This window comes from Urocitellus parryii, chromosome 9, assembly GCF_045843805.1.
Source record: "Urocitellus parryii isolate mUroPar1 chromosome 9, mUroPar1.hap1, whole genome shotgun sequence".
Classification (NCBI taxonomy): domain Eukaryota; kingdom Metazoa; phylum Chordata; class Mammalia; order Rodentia; family Sciuridae; genus Urocitellus; species Urocitellus parryii.
Window position 1 is genome coordinate 79,787,323 of NC_135539.1, and position 19,134 is coordinate 79,806,456.

Genomic DNA, 19,134 nt, shown 5'->3' on the forward strand with positions numbered 1-19,134 from the left:
ACATGGTATGTTTCTATTATTAAAAGGGATTAGAGTTATCCCAGCCTGAAATTGGGCCACCCTTTTTACTGCAGACTTAGTAGTTTGGAGCATGTAGTTTGAGTTTGCAGTGCAGTTTCATGACACTAGGGAACTGCCATTCTGAACACACTATAGACCTACCCACCCTTTTTAATAGGATAGGTCTGATTTTTCTCATCGTAACCCATAGAAATCAGCACTGCACCCTCTGGCAGCCCCAGGAGAAAGGTCTTGCTCTACCGCTGCCAATGCCACTGAAAGTTCCCATCCTTGCACAGACCCCCCCAAGAGCTTCCCCAACCAAGGACACCACCCCAGCCCTTGAGCTGTCAGTCCCAGTCAGGAGCGGCGAATTCTAAATCACTGCCGGAAAGCATAGTAAGCACTTGCTTGTCCTTTGGTTATATGTCAGATTTTCCTAACAGTCTCCATGGGGAAACGCACTATTTGAAGGCACTAGAAAGCATTCGCACATTTACTTCCACTTAATTTGGAGATTGCCCAGCGCAGATCTCAGTGGCCTGACCCGGCACCAATGCGTTTCTTGTTGCAGTTCCTGTTCCTCTCGGAGGTCTTGCAGTGGAGAGCCCAGACCACCCCAGACCACGTGCTGTACACGCTGCTCAACTGTCGGGTGAGGCACACCGAACTCGCGTTTCCTGATGGCTCTTCTTGTTGGATCTAAACTGGTTCCCCGGGCCTGGGAAGCACTCTTGCTTCTGTGTGTGTGTGTGTGGTTTTTTTTTAAATTTATTATTAGTGTGTTACCATTATACACAATAGTGGGCTCATTTTGACACATTCATGAATGCACATGACATAATTTGCTGCAGTTCAATCCCCAGTATCTCCCCTTCTCCCCTCCCTCTACTGGTCTTCTATTTTTTTTTTTTAATCGGTGTATCATAGGTGTACGTAAAAGTGGAATTCATTGTGATGTATTCACACGTGTGTGGAACATGACTTGATCAATTTCATTCTGCAGTTTGTTTTACCTTCCACCAGCCCCTTCCTCTATTCCCCTGTTCTCCCTTCTACCTCCATGAAATCCCACCTTGTATTCCTTACTTTTGCCTGGCTTCCACATAGAAGAGAACATTCAACCCTTGACTTTCTGAGTTTGACTTATTTCATTTAGCAGAAGTTTTGCAGTTTCACCCATTTACCAGCACAGGCCATGTTGTTGCTTTGTGGCTAAGTGAAACTCCATTGTCTTCATACACCACATTTTCTTTATCTGTTTGTCTGTTAATGGGCTCCTAGGCTGATACCAAAACTGAGCTATTGTGAATTGTGCTGCTATAAACATGGTTATATCTGTATCTCTATAATATGTTGAGTTTGGTTATTTGGGATGAATACCAAGGAGTCGGATGGCTGGGCCATAGGGTGGTTCCATACCTAGTCTTTTGAGGAATCTCCATATTGCTTTCCAGAGTGGATGTGCTAATTTGCCGTCCACCAACAGTGTATGGATGTCTTTCTCCCTCCTTCCTCACCAGTAATTACGATTTATTAGTATTCTTTCCTTTCTTACCCTGCCTGCCCCAGTACTGGGATTAAACCCAGGAGCACTCTACCACTATATCTCCAGTCCTTTTTATTTTTTTATTTTTTATTTTGAAATAGGGTCTTACCATGTTGCCAGGGTGGCCTTGAACTTGGTGTAATCCCAAGTCTCTGGGATTACAGATGTGTGCCGCTGTCCCTGGCTGTTGCTTGTATTCTTAATGATTGCCCTTCTAATTGGACTGAGATTCTTTTTTTTCCCCTTGAGCTTTAGGGGTATTATTAAGAAACCTCTTGCTGCTTTATAATATTCCCAACTTAATTCTTTCCCTGAATCTTTTGGGAATTCCTTTTGTTTGTCTGATGCTCTCCATTTAAGGATGCTTTTAATATGATCTTACCTATACATTCTATGTAAATATTTTAGCAGCCCTTTTTGCAATATTTCCTACCTGAAAACAAGTGATTGATAATATCTACTGAGAACAATTGCAGACCTAGGGGAGTTTTAATTTTAATTACCAAACTATTTTTTAGAGGTATTAATTACAGAATCCTAGAAATAAAGTCATTTCTACTTTTTAAATATAAAGTTTCTATTTCTCATTAGAAACTCAAATTTATTAAGTATCATCCCATAGTAGTACTTAGGAGTAATGCCTTAAATATGCAAGCAAATATTAACAGTAAAAGTTTAATGCAAAAGTCTTGATACATTTGTTACTTGTTGCTGTGAAAATAGTTTGAAAAATAGATACAAAATGTAGGTCTTCTGGGCAGACATAGGCACTGACAGCTCTTTACAAAGCTACGGTTCTTCACAGTTGCTGATTATCAGAATCTGAGTACACAAAGGCTCCTCCTGCCATTTGGAGCAGTAGATTAATGGCACATGAAGGGAAATGCTGACAACATAGCTGATTGTTCCCTGAATCTCTGCTTTGGTTTCTAGTTATCAGACCATTCTGATTATGTGATTTATCTCATCTGAAGGCCCCTCGCCCTCAACTCAGATCGGTGCTTATCATATTGAATTGCCACATGGGGCTGAATCACTCTGTATCTGCTCGAGACTTTTTCCAGGAAGAGTCATTGGCAATGGGGATGCCCGTCTTCCCCTCCTCTCTAAGGAGCTCCCTGTGCTGATAGCCCATGAGCTCCTCCTGCCCAGTACCATGAATCCACATATCTGAAATGCCCTCTTGCCACTTTGCATCTGTTTCCACACTAGAACCATCCTCAGCCTACGAGTAGAGACAAGACTCCCCTTTCTGTACAAAGCCGTTTGCTAGCCTTCTTGGGCATTTCCTCATTTCCCTTGAATCACTTCCTCTGCCCTGCATCTGTTGTTTCTCCTGTGAGTTGCTCTTGATTGCTTCTCTTTTTCTGTAATCTGAGCATCTCCCCGGGGACTCCCAGTATCAACTGTAGACTAAAATCTACAATGTTAACTCAGGCTGGCCTCTTGTGCCCTACACTAGTCACCTTCTCCAGTGGCTGCCTGCAAGTACCGCCTCCCTTCCCTGAGTTCCCTCAGCATTGCCCTGGTGCCTGTGTGCTCCCTAGGCTGTATGCTGCGTGGGACTGGGTCAGTTCTGACTCCCTTTTCAAACTCTTTCACAGAATTGCCCAATACGTTGCTCCCATGTGTCAGATGGGTAAATGCCCGTATCTAAACAGCTGGACTCTACACAGTAGCTCAAGAAGAGGTGGACCCTGTGTACACAGATGCAATACTGAGGGAGGCATGCTGATGGAAGTGTGAGGAACACAGGGCTGGTCTTGCCTTGTGAACTGTGGGAGAAGGTCCCTCAGTCTGCTCACCTGAGTGATCAATTCCAGAGCACAGGCTTGAAGTCCAGGCCATCTGGCATTGTGGATGCCCGTGCCCTGGACTCTATTATTACAGTCATTTGCCATAGCCAGACACTGGATCTCTTGGAAAATTGTTTACTGGAAATGACTCCTGTGCTTTAAAAGGGTTTCAGTAAAAACAACAGAAAATCAGATGGAGTAAATTATAGATACCAAAGCCGGGATTAAATTTGCTTTAGCTAAGCATGCGGAAACCATGGTCCAAGAATGCCTCCTCCTGTTAGCGGAAATCTCCTGTTTGCTAAGGCTTCATTCATGTTCTGTCCTGGGCTTTTCTGAAGGGTCACAGCATCATCTTTATTTTGTGAGAGGGTCAGATCCAAGCATCTGTGTTAGTTTACGGTTGCCTGCTACCCCATGTGCACTCTCAGTAGGTCTCAACCTGGACCATAGCCCAGCATGTGATGGTGGTTGTAATTTCTGCTCAAATCAATGTTCAAGTTCAACAATGTCTAACAATGTCTAATGTCTAAATAAAACACAAGCCACATGCATAATTGTTTTCTAAAACACTATCAAAGCATAAGAGAAGACAGGTGCAAGTGATTCCATAATGAGTTACTTCTCCAGAGTATGAATCCAGTGTGGCGAGTGCCTCTGTCCTGGATGGTATTTCTATCAACTGGTTTTGAACACTTCTCACTTGATCTTTTTTAATGGTAAATATTTTTTTAATTCTTTTTAGTTATACTTGGCAGTGTATTTTTACATACATACTTCGAGTATAACTTCCTATTCTTGTGGTTGTACATGATGTGAAGTTACATTGGTGTGTATTCATATATGAATATAGGAAAGTTATGTTCGATTCATTGTCTTTCCTATTCCAATCCCCCTCCCTTACCCTCACTCCCTCCTATCCAATCTGGTGAACCTCCACCCCACCCCCACAGTCTATTGTGAGTCAGCATCCACATATCAGAACATTTGGCCTTTGTTTTTTTGGAATTGGCTTATTTCACTTAGCACCATAGTCTCCAGTTCCAACCATTTACTGGCAAATGTATAATTTAATTTTTCTTTACGGCTGAATAATATTCCAGTGTGTACATATGCATTCATCTAAGAAGGGCATCTAGGCTGGTTCCATAGCTTAGCTATTGAATTGGGCTGCTTTGAACATTGATGTGGCCACATAACTGTAGTATGCTGATTTTAAGGCCTTTGGGTATAAACTGAGGAGTAAGATAACTGGTCAAATGGTGGTTCCATTCCAAGTTTTCTGAGGAATCTCCATACTACTATCCAAAGTAGTTGCACCAATTTGCACTCCTGTTACCACTGTTGACCGATGATGAGTCCTTGCTTACCTGATGTTGAAGAATAACACCAAAGAAGCACGCTGAGGCAAGGTCAGAGTAGAAATTAGAAGTTTATTAAAGGACAGCAGAAAAGACTTCTCCCGGAGGAAGAAGGGGACCCAAGAGGTGGAATCGTGGAAGTGCAGTTGTCTCCCCTTTTTATAGTTTTGGTGATGGAATGTGGGTTGAAAGGCCCGAGGGGTGGGACACAGGTGGGCCAAAGAAGTAATCTGGGCAGGAAGGACTTCATTAACATTTCTTTGTGATGGGCTATCTTCAAATCTGCTGGGGGCTGTTTCCTGGGTTTCATTAACATTTCTTTGGGATGGACTTTGGCCTAGGGCCTTTCTGGGACTTCATTAACTTTCCTTGAGTTGTCCTGGAATCGTTCTCAGCATGGCCTCCATTTTAGACCCGATTTACCTAACTACACTGACTACCTAACTTTAAATCTGGCTTCACTCCCACCAGCAGTGTATGAGTCTGCCTTTCCCCACATCCTCGCCAACATTTATTTTTACTTGTATTCTTGATAACTGCCATTCTAACTGGAGTGAGATGAAGTCTCTGTGTAGTTTTAATTTACATTTCTCTAATTGCTATGTAAGGGTCTGGTGGAGCATCGGAGAAAAGAACACACAAGAGACTGGCTCCAGGCAATTGGCAAAAGGGGATATTTATTGGGGATCCATTCCAGCACACTGGGGCTCCTGTGCTCACTCAAGAAGGGAGAGCAGCCCAGAGCCCAGAGCAGAGGTCAAGCAGAGCTTAAGTACACTTTCTGGAGAGGGCGGTGGGCTTTGCATACATCAGAACAAATCATCATGAGGTGCGGGAAAATTGAACAACAACTCTAAGTCAGGATTAGTACATACACTGGCGGGAACAATCAGGGCAGGGGTGATTGGTCATTTCTAAGCTGGGTACACATTTAAACTGATTGGTTTTGGAGTCTAGATGCTTACGTGCCAAGTTACTTAGAGCCCTTAGCTATTAAACAACCAGGGAATCAACGGAGATATTTACTGGGCAGTTCCAGCATTGTCCTAACAGCTACAGAGATTACAGGTTCGGGGGTAGCAGAAGAATTTTAACAATACCTAGTCTTTACTTTTTAGCCCAGGCCTTGCCATTTAGAGACCTTACAATGCCCGGTCTTTTACACTTTAACTCAGACTTTTGCAGCTTAGAATCAGCTTAGAAATTTTACCTTTACAGCTAGTGATATTGAACATTTTTTCATATATTTGTTGACTATTCATATTTCTTATTCTGTGAAGTATCTGTTCAATTCCTTTGCCCATTTATTGATTGGATTTTTGTTTGGTAGGTTGTTTGAGTTCTTTACATATCCTGGAGATTAATGCTCTGAGATACAATGGCAAAGATTTCTCCCATTCTGTGGTCCCTCTCTTGACGTTCTTGATTGTTTCCTTTGCCGTGAAGAAGCTTTTTAGTTTGAATCCATCCCGTTTATTGATTCTCAATTTTATTTCTTGAGCTTTAGAAGTCGGTTCCTAAGCCAACCTGGAGATTTGGGTCTATTTTTCTTCTAGTATGCGCAGGGTCTCTGGTCTAATGCCTACATCCTTGATCCACCTTAAGAGTTTTGTGCATCACCTGCTCTTTTTGATCATGGGGTCATTGAGAATGATTGAGCCATTTGGCTCCTAAATATGAGTGCCATTTCCTGGTTTTTGTTTGCAGTTCTTTCATGTTTGTATTTCCACTGCCCGCCCACGTAATAAGAAGGTATGAGTTGTCATGGAAGATTTAGAGTGGGAAGTAAGGATGCAATTCATGGGAAAATTTAGTTAGAATCTTGAAATTCTTTGAGGGTTTTTTTGTCTTGTTTTGGGTTTTGGGTTCTGGGAATTGAGCCCAGGGGCACTTTACTACTGATCAACATCCCCAGCCCTTTTTTATTTTGAGACAGAGTCTTGCTAAATTGCTGAGGCTGGCCTCAAACTTTCAATCATCCTGCCTAGCCTTCTGAGCCCCTGGGATTATAGGTGTGCACCACTGCACCCAGTTTACATTCTTTACACATAAAATTTTGAGGTGTTTTGGTGGGTCTAATATACAATTGAATACACAGCTTAACATAACATCTCAATGGCTTGCTGGTGTCACCTCTCAACCACTCCCTTCTGGCTGTGGCTCTCAGCACCAACTCATGTGTTTTTGTTTTGGGTTTTTTCTTTTCTTCTTTTTTTTTTTACTTTTAGTAACTTCTTTAGATTTTAAAATATAAATTCTCTCAGGTTTTTTTCCTCATTCCTCAGTTTTTTAGTTGTTTGATTTATATAAATCTTTTAAATTGTGTCAAATACATAGTCTTTGCCACTGATATTTGGGTAGAACAGAGTTGATTGGTGGGTTTCTCTGCTTTACCATTCTGTCTGGAAAACTTACCCATTCCTTTTAGGAGAAGATTACCATGATTTCTCCGGTGAAATGACCTCACCTAGAAATCTCAGGCATTGGATTTCAATTTGGAAACCCCAGGTTTTCCCACGAATGTTGATGAAGACACCAGGAAATGGTGGCCATTTCCTGAAGCTGAATGTCTGTTGCTCTGTGGGACCACCCATATAGGACAATTTTTGTTATTCTTAAAACAAACAATTGGGAGAATGAAATGTATATCTTAATCCAGTGGCATGTCTCCTGAGCTGAAATGTCCTTATTAGGATATCAGAGAGCCAATGGTAATAAGCAGTGTCCAGGTGTGAGTGTACCACAGTGTGGTCTCCAATGTGGTGAAATTGTGTTATATCAGCCTTGCAAACTGAAGAGGAGAAAAGAGAATGTCAGAACCACTTTGTTTTTGTTTCTCTTTTTTCTTTTGGTACCAAGAATTTAATCCAGGGACACAACCACTGAGCCACATCCCTGGCCCTTTTATATTTTATTTAGAGACAAGGTCTCACTGAGTTGCTGAGGCTGGCTTTGAACTTGTGATCCTCCTGCCTCAGCCCCTCAAGCCTCTGGGATTACCAGTGTGTGCTAGCACAACTACTTCATTATTGCCGTCCAGGCTGCCACCCTTCCTTGTGAGTCCCTCCTGTCATGCTAGAGGAAGGATGCAGGGCAATCTGCCTCTCCTTGCACATCACCAATGTGATTGCTCGCCTGCAGAGTGACCCCAGTATTTGGGGGATGCCACTCATTCAGCACGTCCTTTGTATGCAGCAGAGGCACCTGTCCAGTGGTCATTTGGTGACAGCCCAGCCCTAGCTGTGGAAGAAAACTGATTATATGAGACTTACCATGGGGCAGGGTGGCTCTTTCCAGGCTAGCACCTCCTTGAGAAGATTGAGGATAATTTTAATTTCCAATCACCTCACCTGCCGATTTCAGATCATATTTCCCACAAAGGATGTTGCTTCCTTGTACCATCATCAGAGTACCTGGAAGCTTTACCATTCATTTTGTATGAACAGCATAAAATGACAAATAGCATTGAAAAAAATTGTGTTTGGGGAGATTGTCAAAAATCACAGACAGCATTCAAATTGAATTTCACATTTTATGAGTATCCATGGATAGGAATTTTCATGAACTAGAATCAGAACACATTTTGAAATACACTTCTCTGGCTGCTTGTTGTGAGTCTTCTAAGTTTCTTAAATCTCGGGACCCAAGAAATTGGGTAAATCATGGGCTTTGTCGTTTGACCAAAAAGGTAGTTATTGATGGGGATTGTACTCTTCCATTTTTCAGTACTATAATGAAATCCCCGAGACAGGTGCTTGGTGTTGATGAACAGTTATGGAGGTGCAAGGTTGAAGGGCTACTCCTAATGACCTTTGTGCTGACCAAGTCCTGAAGCTGTGCAGAGCTTCGTGTGGCACGAGAGGAAGCACACATTGCGCGCGCGTGTGTCTCCTTACTTCGACTCATAATAAAGCCACCAGGATTCAATCACAGGAGCCCCATGCTAATAACCTTATCTGATCCTAAACACTAATCAAAAACTGCCATTCAACACTCAGCTTCCACCCTCTGGCTGCTTGACAGTGGGGTTAGATTTTAGTACATGAAGCATGTGCGCCCTAGCCAAACCAGGGATCTCCTGTCACTCCCCTGAAGGTGGGCATGGGATTAGGTACAGACGTTGTACAAACCAGAAGTGTGGGTGGGCCACAATGTGGGCGCTGGGATGGGGAGAAAGTCCTGACAGCAGGAAGGTCCCCTTAGTGGTAAAGGGGAGCCAGTACTGCCAGCGCTCTGCTAAGACACACTGCCACCCACCAAGGATCGTCCCTTTTCAATGATTCTGGGTGGTGACCGACTTTCCTTGTGAGACCACCACTCTTTAGTGTCTAGGGTGGACTTGGGTGGGGTCCCTCACCATCAGCTGTGCTATGCATCTGTGCCATAGTTCCTTTGAAGGCTATGAAACATCCTGAGCTTGCTGGACGTTCAAGTCGAGAGACATGCGTTGGTTCATGTAGACAGCTGGGTGTCCGTGTGTCCACAGGAAAACCTGAACATCTGATCTCAATGGCTCCAGATTCTGTCCCATTGGCTAGATTTCCTGGACTCGCAGCCTCCTCCGTCATTTGGCTTTTGGCCTATCTGCTGCATTATGCTTTCTGGCTCTTCTACTTTACCTATCTATTTTTTTAACCTTCCTCTGATAGAAAATAATCAAGGAATGAGTGTATAATAAGGTTCAGGTCAGAGAGGCCTGAGCTGACCCTCTCCAGTAAAGAAACCCATCCCTCAGCCTTCTGAGCCCCTGGGATTACAGGTATGCACCACTGCACCCAGCTTACATTCTTTACATATAAAAGTTTGAGGTGTTTTGGTGGGTTGTTGCAGAGGTCCTCAGACTGATGATGTGACTCTGTGCAGAGGTCATCAGAGGTGATCCCTTAGCTGCCTAGAGCTTATGCTGATGACTGTATCAGGTTCTGCATGTGTATTTTTAATATGTCATAAAATAATCCCTTGCATGCTTCCTCAGGCCCTGCCCACCCTCCACCTGTCTGTGTCCCTAGCATAGGTATCTGGGATGGGGTCTGTGCTATGTTTTCCTGACCCTGAACCTTCAGAGGCCTAAAAGCACTGGTCACAGGTCCACCAGCTTGCTTTGGACCTCCACATGTATTCTTTGAATTGTTCAGGTTCAGTCCCCAAGAGCCTCTGAAGTCTTCCCTGCTTTCCTGTCACCTCTGCCGGCCCCTGCACTCCTCCTTCAAGCCACCGACTTACATAAGTGTTTAGCAGAGATTGTCCATGGATACTTTCTGGCTTCCAGAGTCTATCTTGTCTCTGGACTGCAGGCCAGAATCGCCTGCTGCTGAAGGGAAAGCCCTTTATCCTATTAATCACGTAAAGACAGCATTTGACCATAAAGCAGCTGTGGACAGTGATCTCTTCACCTCAGGAATGAAGCAACTGGACTGTAATTGTGAAATGTAGCCTCAGGAAATCTTTGGTACAGTGTTCATAATCTGCAGTGCACTCACACTTTCTTTGCAGTATAAACAATGAATCCCACAGATCTCAATATTTATTGGTTCTTCTCTTGCTATCAATTTTCTCTGATAACCACCCACTCCCATTTTTTTTAATTGAAAGGTGTTTTCTTTTTGTCTCTATATACTTTAAATGTCTTCATGAAAATACATTTGCTGCTTTTTTTTTTCCTTCAGGTGTTTTTAAGCATTTTTTTACTTTCAGACTTCCTTGATTTTTTAATGTGGTCTGTCTTAAACATTATAAATTGTTTTCTCGACATAAGAATCCTGCGTTTTTTTACTGGTCATTCTTATTGCCAGTAACAATTATGGTTAATTCACAAAATTACTGGAGTTTTTTTAAACTCGGGTCTTTTTTAACTCAGATACTAAGGTGGTAAAATATATGTAGGTGGCTCTTTGCTTCTGTGCCTCATTGGAAGAAAAGGGGATTGACTTATGATGATGCTCATTCAACTCTGAATACACTGCAAACCACCAAATTCACAATTCTAAATGTGCGATTGCAAGCCCTCGGGAAAGCTGTCACAGCGCCGTGGCTTAACTGCCTGCTCTTGTGCTATGCAGGGTACCATAGCAAACTCGTTGACCTGTGTCCAGCTTCATAAGCGTGCTGAGAAGATAGCCGTGATGCTGATGGAACGGGGACACCTGCAGGATGGGGACCACGTGGCTTTGGTCTACCCACCAGGTGAGGGGGCAGGGCAAGGGCAGCAGCCCCATATGAGACCACTTGGCCACCCTGTTGGCAGCCAAGTAGAGCTGTGGGATTGTTGCTGAAGTTGACGATACTGCAGTGGGATTTCAGCCGCCTCCTTTGTGCCTAGTTCTCCCTATTTGCTCAGGGATGAGGCTACCTGTTACCCTATGGTTAGAGGCTCAAGTAACGAGATGTTAATTTTTTATCTAAATTTGTTTTATTAGACAACTGAAGTAGTTCACTTAACCCATAGTGAAGCCTTTCTTAAATTTCATATGGTTGAGTATTTCTGTGGAAAAATAGCAGAAATTAAACTGCAAGCCTGCTCTTTTATTTCCTGTCTAAAAGAACAGGCCAAAGGAAGTGACCACCCCACCCACAGGGACAAGTTCAAGGTCTTGTTCTTTTAACTATCTTGAGACCAGAGCTTGTGCTGGCAGGGATGGAGGTGGTTGAACAGCGTGTTTTGCTTCAAGTTCGTTTTCCTCCCCGTGTAGGCATAGACCTCATTGCAGCATTTTACGGTTGCCTGTACGCGGGCTGTGTGCCGATAACCGTCCGACCTCCGCACCCACAGAACATCGCCACGACCCTGCCGACTGTCAAGATGATTGTAGAGGTAACCTACACATGGAAGATTTTGGGCGCTTCACCTGCCAGACCTGAGTGTGGCACTCGTGGGTCCCAGACCCTAGAGTCTTCTAGGGCATGACAGCTGTGGGTGTGAGAGTTTATCAAGCCAGGAAATGCTCTCCGCCTTCCAGAAGGCTGTGACCTAGTTCTAGAAGCAAGATTTAAACGAGGCATGGAAGAGACTAGCAGGCAGCAGCTACCCCAGTGCATCAGAGTTAAAGGTGCCCTGAAGACGGTAGCCCCTGGAGAGGGCTCCTCTACCATCAGTGGGGGAGTCCCCACCGAAGCCACTGAACAAACTAGCCAAATGAAATTGCAGTGGATTGTTTTTGCTCTTTCCTCAAAATTTAGAATTTTTCTATTCCTTTCTGAGGACACTGATTGATTGATTGATTTTTTTATATCTGGGGACATTTAGGAGCCGGGAATGGTGGTGAACACCCCAAATCCCTGCTGCTCAGGAGGCTAAAATGGGAAAATTGCATTTGAGCTCAGCCTGGGCAACTTAGCAAGACCCTGTCTCAGAATTTTAGAAAAGGGCTAGGGATGTAGCCTAGTGGTAGAGTCCTTACCTAAGAAGAATGAGGGCCTGGGTTCCATCTCCGATACTACCAAAGAAAAAAGGAAATAAAAAACTTAGGATATGTTTTTCTCCCTACTGGAGGAGGAGCTATGAGGAGCAAAATTAGTTTGGGCACAGAGGATGCCAATGACCTGGGTCCTGCGTGAACATTCTTTGTAGTTGTGGTAGAGTACTTGCACTGGCCATTCTTCCTGTTAGAGGGTGTTGACATGTCTGCCTCTTTGTGACCAGAGTATTTCAGCTCTTGGGGCAGCAGGTGTGGGGACCTGAGCCCCCTGCCCTGCCTGCATGTGTGCATGGTCAGGTTCCGCTCTCCTGCATCCCAGCCAGCTCTCCAGGGGGAAGTGGTGCTCCTGGGCACTCACTGCCCCTTCAGCTGCGTGGCTTTAACAAGCAGAGCGAGCCGTGGGCATTCACTCACTCCCTCTCCACACTCTGGTCCTCAGGTGAGTCGCTCTGCCTGTCTGATGACAACACAACTGATCTGTAAGCTGCTACGGTCCAGGGAGGCAGCGGCAGCTGTAGATGTCAGGACATGGCCCCTCATACTGGACACGGGTCAGTACCTGAGCTAGCAGGATGAGTGTATTTGCTTACATGGCCTCTCATTAGGACAAATATCCTGATGGCTTTGTTTGTTCTCTAGATGATTTGCCAAAGAAGCGGCCTGCTCAGATCTACAAACCCTCCAACCCCGACACGCTGGCCTACCTTGACTTCAGTGTGTCCACAACCGGAATGCTAGCTGGCGTAAAGGTGAGAAGTGGAATCTGCTCCACCTGAGCTGGTGGTTTGCAGCTAACGGGCCTGTGTTCATGGTCAGCTTGTGTTCTTGTGAGTGCAAGCACTCTGTAGAAACAGGTGCGCCAATATGCTTCTGTTTAAGTTGTATTGTGTCTGACCCCTTCAACAGTCCTCAAGGCTGACCAGTTCTTCCAAGTGTTCAGTGAATTTTTATATTATCACAGTCTCACTTGCCCATGATAGAATACTGCACATTTTGCTGGTTGTCCACCCTCCTGGTTTTCATCTCTGCACGCTGCATTTTCTTGCTTTTTAAACTTGCACTCCATTATAACCTGTCAGATTCCTGCTCAGTGAAGCTACATTGATCCTTTTGTCATCCAAGAATGTGACTTCCATTATGTCATTAAGAATTAGGACCCTCATGGCTCAGATGATGCCAAGGTACTATGTAAAACTGCACCATTAGGTTCCCTGTGGCTCGGGAAGCCTGTTCTGTAGTATCTGCCTCTGGTTAGACTGGTGAGTTTGCTTTATTGACTGCACTTTGTTCTCAGGCTCGACCTAGCTAAGTCGGTATACATTTGAGGTGGTATGCTAAATTAACTACAGTGTTGAATAAAATTTTCAAAAGGTTTTTTCAAAGAAATATTTTTCAAACCAAGATAAATTGGTTACTTTGGGAACTGGGGCTGTGGCTCAGTGGTGGAGCACTTACCTAGCAAGTGTGAGGCACTGGGTTTGATTCTCAGCACCACATATCAATAAGTTCATCAACAACTAAAGACATATTTTAAAAAAATACTTTGGACTGTTTTTGTGATGTACAGAGCAGTAGTTATAATATTAAATCTTGATTTTTTTTTTTTTTATTATCAGCATGAAACAGATAATGTGATCTGTTTTACTTCCTGGTGATTCTATTCCTGGTGATTCCACTTAAAGTTATACACTCTAGAAAATCCAGAGATTTTCTAGTGAGACTTCCTCTGAAACCTACAAGAGCTTTTTCTAAACTTTCAACCATTTAATTTGATGAGACCTGAAGTGAAATGTACTGTGATGTCAATAAGAGAGACCTATGGGTACTGAGGGGCACAGAATTGAGTCGGAATGTGCAGCACATGGCCTGCTCCAGATGGAGTCCCTCGTACCTCATGGTCTTGTGGATTACACAAGTGACCATTGTTCCTAGAAAGAACTTTTTCTTAATTTCAGTTTTGGGACAAAAAGTGTTATTGGGCATTGATACATATCATAAAAGACAGCGGGCACAGTGGCTCACACCTGTGAATCTTAGCTTCTATGAAAGCTGAGGCAGGAGGATTGAGAGGTATTTTTTGTTTTTTGTTTTTATATTTTTAGATGGATATAATACCTTCATTTTATTTATTTTTTTGTGTGTGATGCTGAGGCTTGAACCCAGGGCCTCACACGTGGTACTCAAGTGCTCTACCACTGAGCCCCAGCCCAGTATTGTGAGTTTGAGGCCAGCCTAGGCAAACTTAGCCCTTGTCTCAAAATGAAATTTTTTACCAAGCGGTAGCGCGCTCGCCTGGCATGCTGGGGGGGGGGGGGGTGCTGGGTTCGATCCTCAGCACCACATAAAATAAAATAAAGATGTTGTGTCCACCGAAAACTAAAAAATAAATATTAAAAAAAAAAAGGGCTGGGATGTAGCTCAGTGATGTAGTCCCCAGTCCCACAAATAAAAATGACAAGTATATCCGTTAAGCTGGGTGTTTGATACTTTCTGATGAGTGTTGGAGAATATTGAATTTTGAATGAAACCTAGGAGTAGGTTTGTACATTGAAGATTATAAGTTTAGTAATTGGCTTTGTGCTCTGAAGGCTCTTAATAGACCTAGATGTACACTTGCTCGAGATCAGTAAGAAGGGAGTATAGAGGACCTACAGGGGACCTCAAATAGATGGCTCATGGGTTTCCCCAAAGAATATTGGGACTCTCTGTGGTCCTCCACTTCCACAAAACGGCTTCCCAGAGCTCCTGGTCGATGACTGCCCAGGGACTCGTCATTTTTTCAGTGGCTTAAACACCTATTTCCAGACACTCGTTTTAATCTCAGCCAAGTCAAAACTGCACTGAAAGGCAACTCTGCCCAAGAAACGTCACACAGCACGTCCCAAGTAAATCAGGGTTGAGTCGACCTCATCCTAGGTTCCTCCCCATCAGCACCGTATTCCACTGCAAAAGTGTGACCTCCAAGTTAGTGCACTTTCACAAGTGTCCTGTGTCCTAATCTCCCACCAAAGACAGTTCAGCAATAAATGACTTTAATAGTTAAAAAAAAAAAAGAAGCTTCACATATGATTACACTCTACTTGTTTGCAAAAAAAAAAAAAAAGAAAAAAATGGCATAAAATCTGTCAGTGAAACACTTTCTACTTTCACGTCCACCTTAGATCATCTACGTTTGTTGATTTGGAATTTTGGAAAACTAATGCTGTATCCAAGTGTGAGTCTTAATAGGAACTGGCAGTTTTCTTCATTTAGGTTCTAGAAAAGCTTCCCGAGTCATGTTCCTTGGTTGATCGTGTGGGTAGGGTCCAGCATTGGCATGAATTTGGAGATAGAGCAGTCAGCTGTTTGTGGCCCTTGTCTTAACCGGTGCCATTCTTGTTACTGTGTGTGTGTGGGGGGGGTTGTCCTTGAGACTCAGCATGCTGGAGAGCTTCCAGCTGGAGCCATGTGAGTACCTTTCTCCAACTGTCCCTATGCTGTAGACATTTGCCCAGACACTGATAGGTCTTGGAGTTAGCCCTGCGTTGGAGTTTCCCATTGCATCCTGATCCTCTGAGGGTAGGTGCTGCCTTGTTCCCCAGCTCCTAACCCATGCCTGATGGAGAAGGAGCATTCAGTGTCAGTGTTTGCCCAGCCAAACCAAAGAACTCGATTTCAGCAGCAGTTTCATAAAGAGTTTCTTCAGTGGCTAATCTTGAGTACCTGGGGAATTTTGGTAAATGGGACTCAACTCCCTCTTCATCTGGGTGAGCAGGAGGTTAGAGGCTCATTTTGAAAATCCAACCTCATTTCTCTTTTAAACAAATATTGGGCTCTAAGTGCAAACTGCGAAGAACTGAAGTTTTACAAGCCAGAGTAATTCTGCCTTACCCTGTGTGAATTCAGTGAAATGTCCCTAACGGACCCCTGTCCTTGTCAGAATTTCTGGTGGTGATCTGACACTCAGTAGTGGCTGCAGTCCCGCCCTGCTTCCTCTTGTCTCCTCCTGGCTTGGTGAATGGATGGGACACAGACATGGGGCTGGACTCCCTAATTATCACAGGGCTCTGCACTGGTCCCCTTTGTAGGTTAGCTCCAGGTGACACATCTTAAAACCTTGCACTTAGAGCAGTTTTCTGTGCTACATTTGTTTCCCTCTCCTCTCGGGTTGGTTTGGCTGGAAAGCCCCTGTGGGAATATTGACTTTATTTGGTACATTTTGCAGTGTTTCAAAATAATTCACATTACTTACCATAGGAACCCAAGGAGAAGTCTTCCCTGTGGCCTTGATCCTGGGGTGTGACTGGGCTTGGCTGCTGACTGTAGGATGGTCATGCAGCGGAAAGGTCACTGTGAGAGGACCAGGGATCTAGTTCTAGCTCTCAAGGATGTGAACTTAAGTAAACTCTTTCACTTCTCTGAGCCCCTGTTTCCTAGACATGAATATGGGGGTCCATCAAAGATACACCATAGGCCACCTGTACATTGCAGGAATGAGTGGAGTGTCACAGGAAAGAGGTACAGTCATGCCTGTAAAGGTGGGTGTGAACGTGATGCCTTCACTGTCCACTTTCAGGCATCACAAGAATCCCTGAGTGTAAACCTTCTGCTTAAATGCAAAACAACATTATTTCAGTTTAGTTATTGGATCCTGGAGAATCAGGGAGTTCCCACCCCCCACCGCAGTACCAGGTATTGAACTTGGGGCACTCAACCACTGAGCCATATCCCCAGCCCTATTTTGTATTTTGAGACAGGGTCTCACTGAATTGCTTAGTGCTTTGTAGTTGCTTTGCAGTCGCTAAGGCTGGCTTTGAAAATTCATGATTCTTCTGCCTCAGCCTCCCAAGCCACTGGGATTACAGGAGTGTGCCACTACACCCAGTGAGGGAGTTTGGAGTGTGGTTTATTTGCTGAAAATAGGAAGAAGGTTGAGTGTGCAGCAGCAGCCAGTCTGTGCAAGCAGCTGTCCCTGTCCTGCAGTCTCTGGGGCATCTAGTATTAAGTAGCACATGTTCAGTGCAGCTGTGCTGCCCTGTGTTCTGGGTGCTGGGGTCCTGGGCCCCGTGTTGACCACTCCTCCCTGTCTTACAGATGTCTCACGCAGCCACCAGTGCCTTCTGCCGTTCTATTAAGCTGCAGTGTGAGCTTTACCCTTCTAGAGAAGTGGCCATCTGCTTGGACCCCTACTGTGGACTTGGATTTGTCCTCTGGTGCCTCTGCAGGTGAGATTCCTCTTTAATATCTTCAAAGTAAATTTTTAAGAAGAAGCCATGTACCTTTCCTTCTAGGTCTCTGGCCCTGCAGGCAGCCCTGAGCACTGCACCTCTGGAGACTGCCGAGGCCCACTGCCTGTCCTTGAAAAGCCCACCATCACCTCAGGGACAGAGCAGCACCGAGTGGCTTTCCACTTCCACCAGGAGGCCAGTTGAGTTCTGAAGAAGCCCAGAGACAGCGGCCAGCAAGGCCTTTGAGAAGATGGCTGTCACAGACCTTTACGCTTCCCAGGGGGACTCTCAGGGCTTGGTTCTTACACCCTCCAGTTGGCGGTTGCGCCTGCTCAAGTTCTTGTTGAAGCAGGGGACATTACAGGCTCTCACCTCCTTTCTCCTCCTCCTCCTCCTGGCTTTTCCTTAGAGGAGGGCTTGGGGTGGGACATGCCCGAGGGCTGAGTCCACATCTGGCCGCTGCTGCCAAATCAGCCCTGGCTTAGAGCAAGATCTCATAAACATGTATAGAATGAGCTCCTGGTGGGTATACAAATGGCTAAGTATCGGGATTTTTTTTCCTGATTATACATGTGTGTTTATTGTAGAAATTTTAGAAATTATATACACAGCTATCTACAATCATACCACCTAATAAACAGTGGTAACTGTAAATACATTTTTTGCATGTAGCCTTCTGTAGCTTGTTTTCTAATGTAGCACACTTAGCAAGTTCATGTTTTCAAATATATATGAGCATATAAAGTGTACTAGAATGATCCACCAGCACCCATGATCCAGCTTCACGTTTCTACATTTTATCAGATTTTTTTCATATCTACTTTTTCTTTTTTAATAGGCATTTTTCTTAGGGGATGTAGTGGAGATTGAACTTGGGGGTGCTCAACCACTGAGCCACATCCCCAGCCCTATTTTGTATTTTATTTAGAGACAGGGCCTCACTGAGTTGTTTAGCACTCGTCATTGCTGAGGCTGGCTTTGAGCTCGTGATCCTCCTGTTTCGGCCTCCCAAGCCTCCAGGATTACAGGCGTGCACCACTGCGCCTGATTTTAATGGGGTATTTTTATTTAAAATATTTATATGTTTAGTTTTAGATGGACACATTATCTTGTTTTTATGTGGTGCTGAGGATTGAACCCAGTGCCTCATGCATGCTAGGCTAGCACTCTACCATTGAGCCACAACCCCAGCCCCTTAATGGGGTATTTTAAAGCAAACGCAAACTATGTAAAGTTTTACCCATAAATCTTTAATTTTACAAATATGCTAGCTTATAATTAGCGTATTTATAAAATTGAGATGCTATATATAGTATGATTTTCTTTTCATAATGGTGTATAGTGGACATTTTTTTAATAATCTTTTTTTGTGGTGCTGGGGACTGAAACCAAGGCTTTGTGTGTGAACCCAGGGATTAGTGAGAGGGTCTTGCTAAGATGTCTATTCTGGCTCATCATTGTAGTCCTGCCTCAGCCCCCATCATAGTTGGGATTCTAGTCAAGCATCACCACACCTACCTTTAAACACTCTCCTAGGACATTATTTTTAATGCATTCATATTTAATAGTATTGGATTAAAATCTAATCCTATAATTTTGGAAAACAGTGGCATTCTAATTAGTACAATTAAACTTTTTGAGAAGGTGCTTGTATATGCTTTCTGAAGTTTGATATCAACTACTTCTTGAAGAAGCCCTAGTTGATTTTAGAAGAAAATGGCATTTAATAGTTAAGATACTTGGTTGATGTATTCATTGCTCCTAGGGAATGGCTGCTCCCAGGTCCTGTCATGGACAGGGCTGTGG

General features: G+C 44.0%; 1 protein-coding gene across 4 annotated transcripts in view; it reads left to right on the plus strand.

Moving 5' to 3' along the window:
- The window catches only part of Dip2c (disco interacting protein 2 homolog C), a 365,692-nt gene that overhangs the window by 296,241 nt on the left and 50,317 nt on the right, over positions 1-19,134 (plus strand). For all 4 annotated transcript variants that reach the window (XM_026412392.2, XM_026412402.2, XM_026412412.2 and 1 more), the window contains 6 exons: positions 575-655; positions 10,766-10,889; positions 11,396-11,517; positions 12,561-12,672; positions 12,761-12,870; positions 17,195-17,325. In XM_026412392.2, the coding sequence (XP_026268177.2) occupies positions 575-655; positions 10,766-10,889; positions 11,396-11,517; positions 12,561-12,672; positions 12,761-12,870; positions 17,195-17,325 (680 nt within the window). The remainder of the gene's footprint in view (positions 1-574; positions 656-10,765; positions 10,890-11,395; positions 11,518-12,560; positions 12,673-12,760; positions 12,871-17,194; positions 17,326-19,134) is intronic.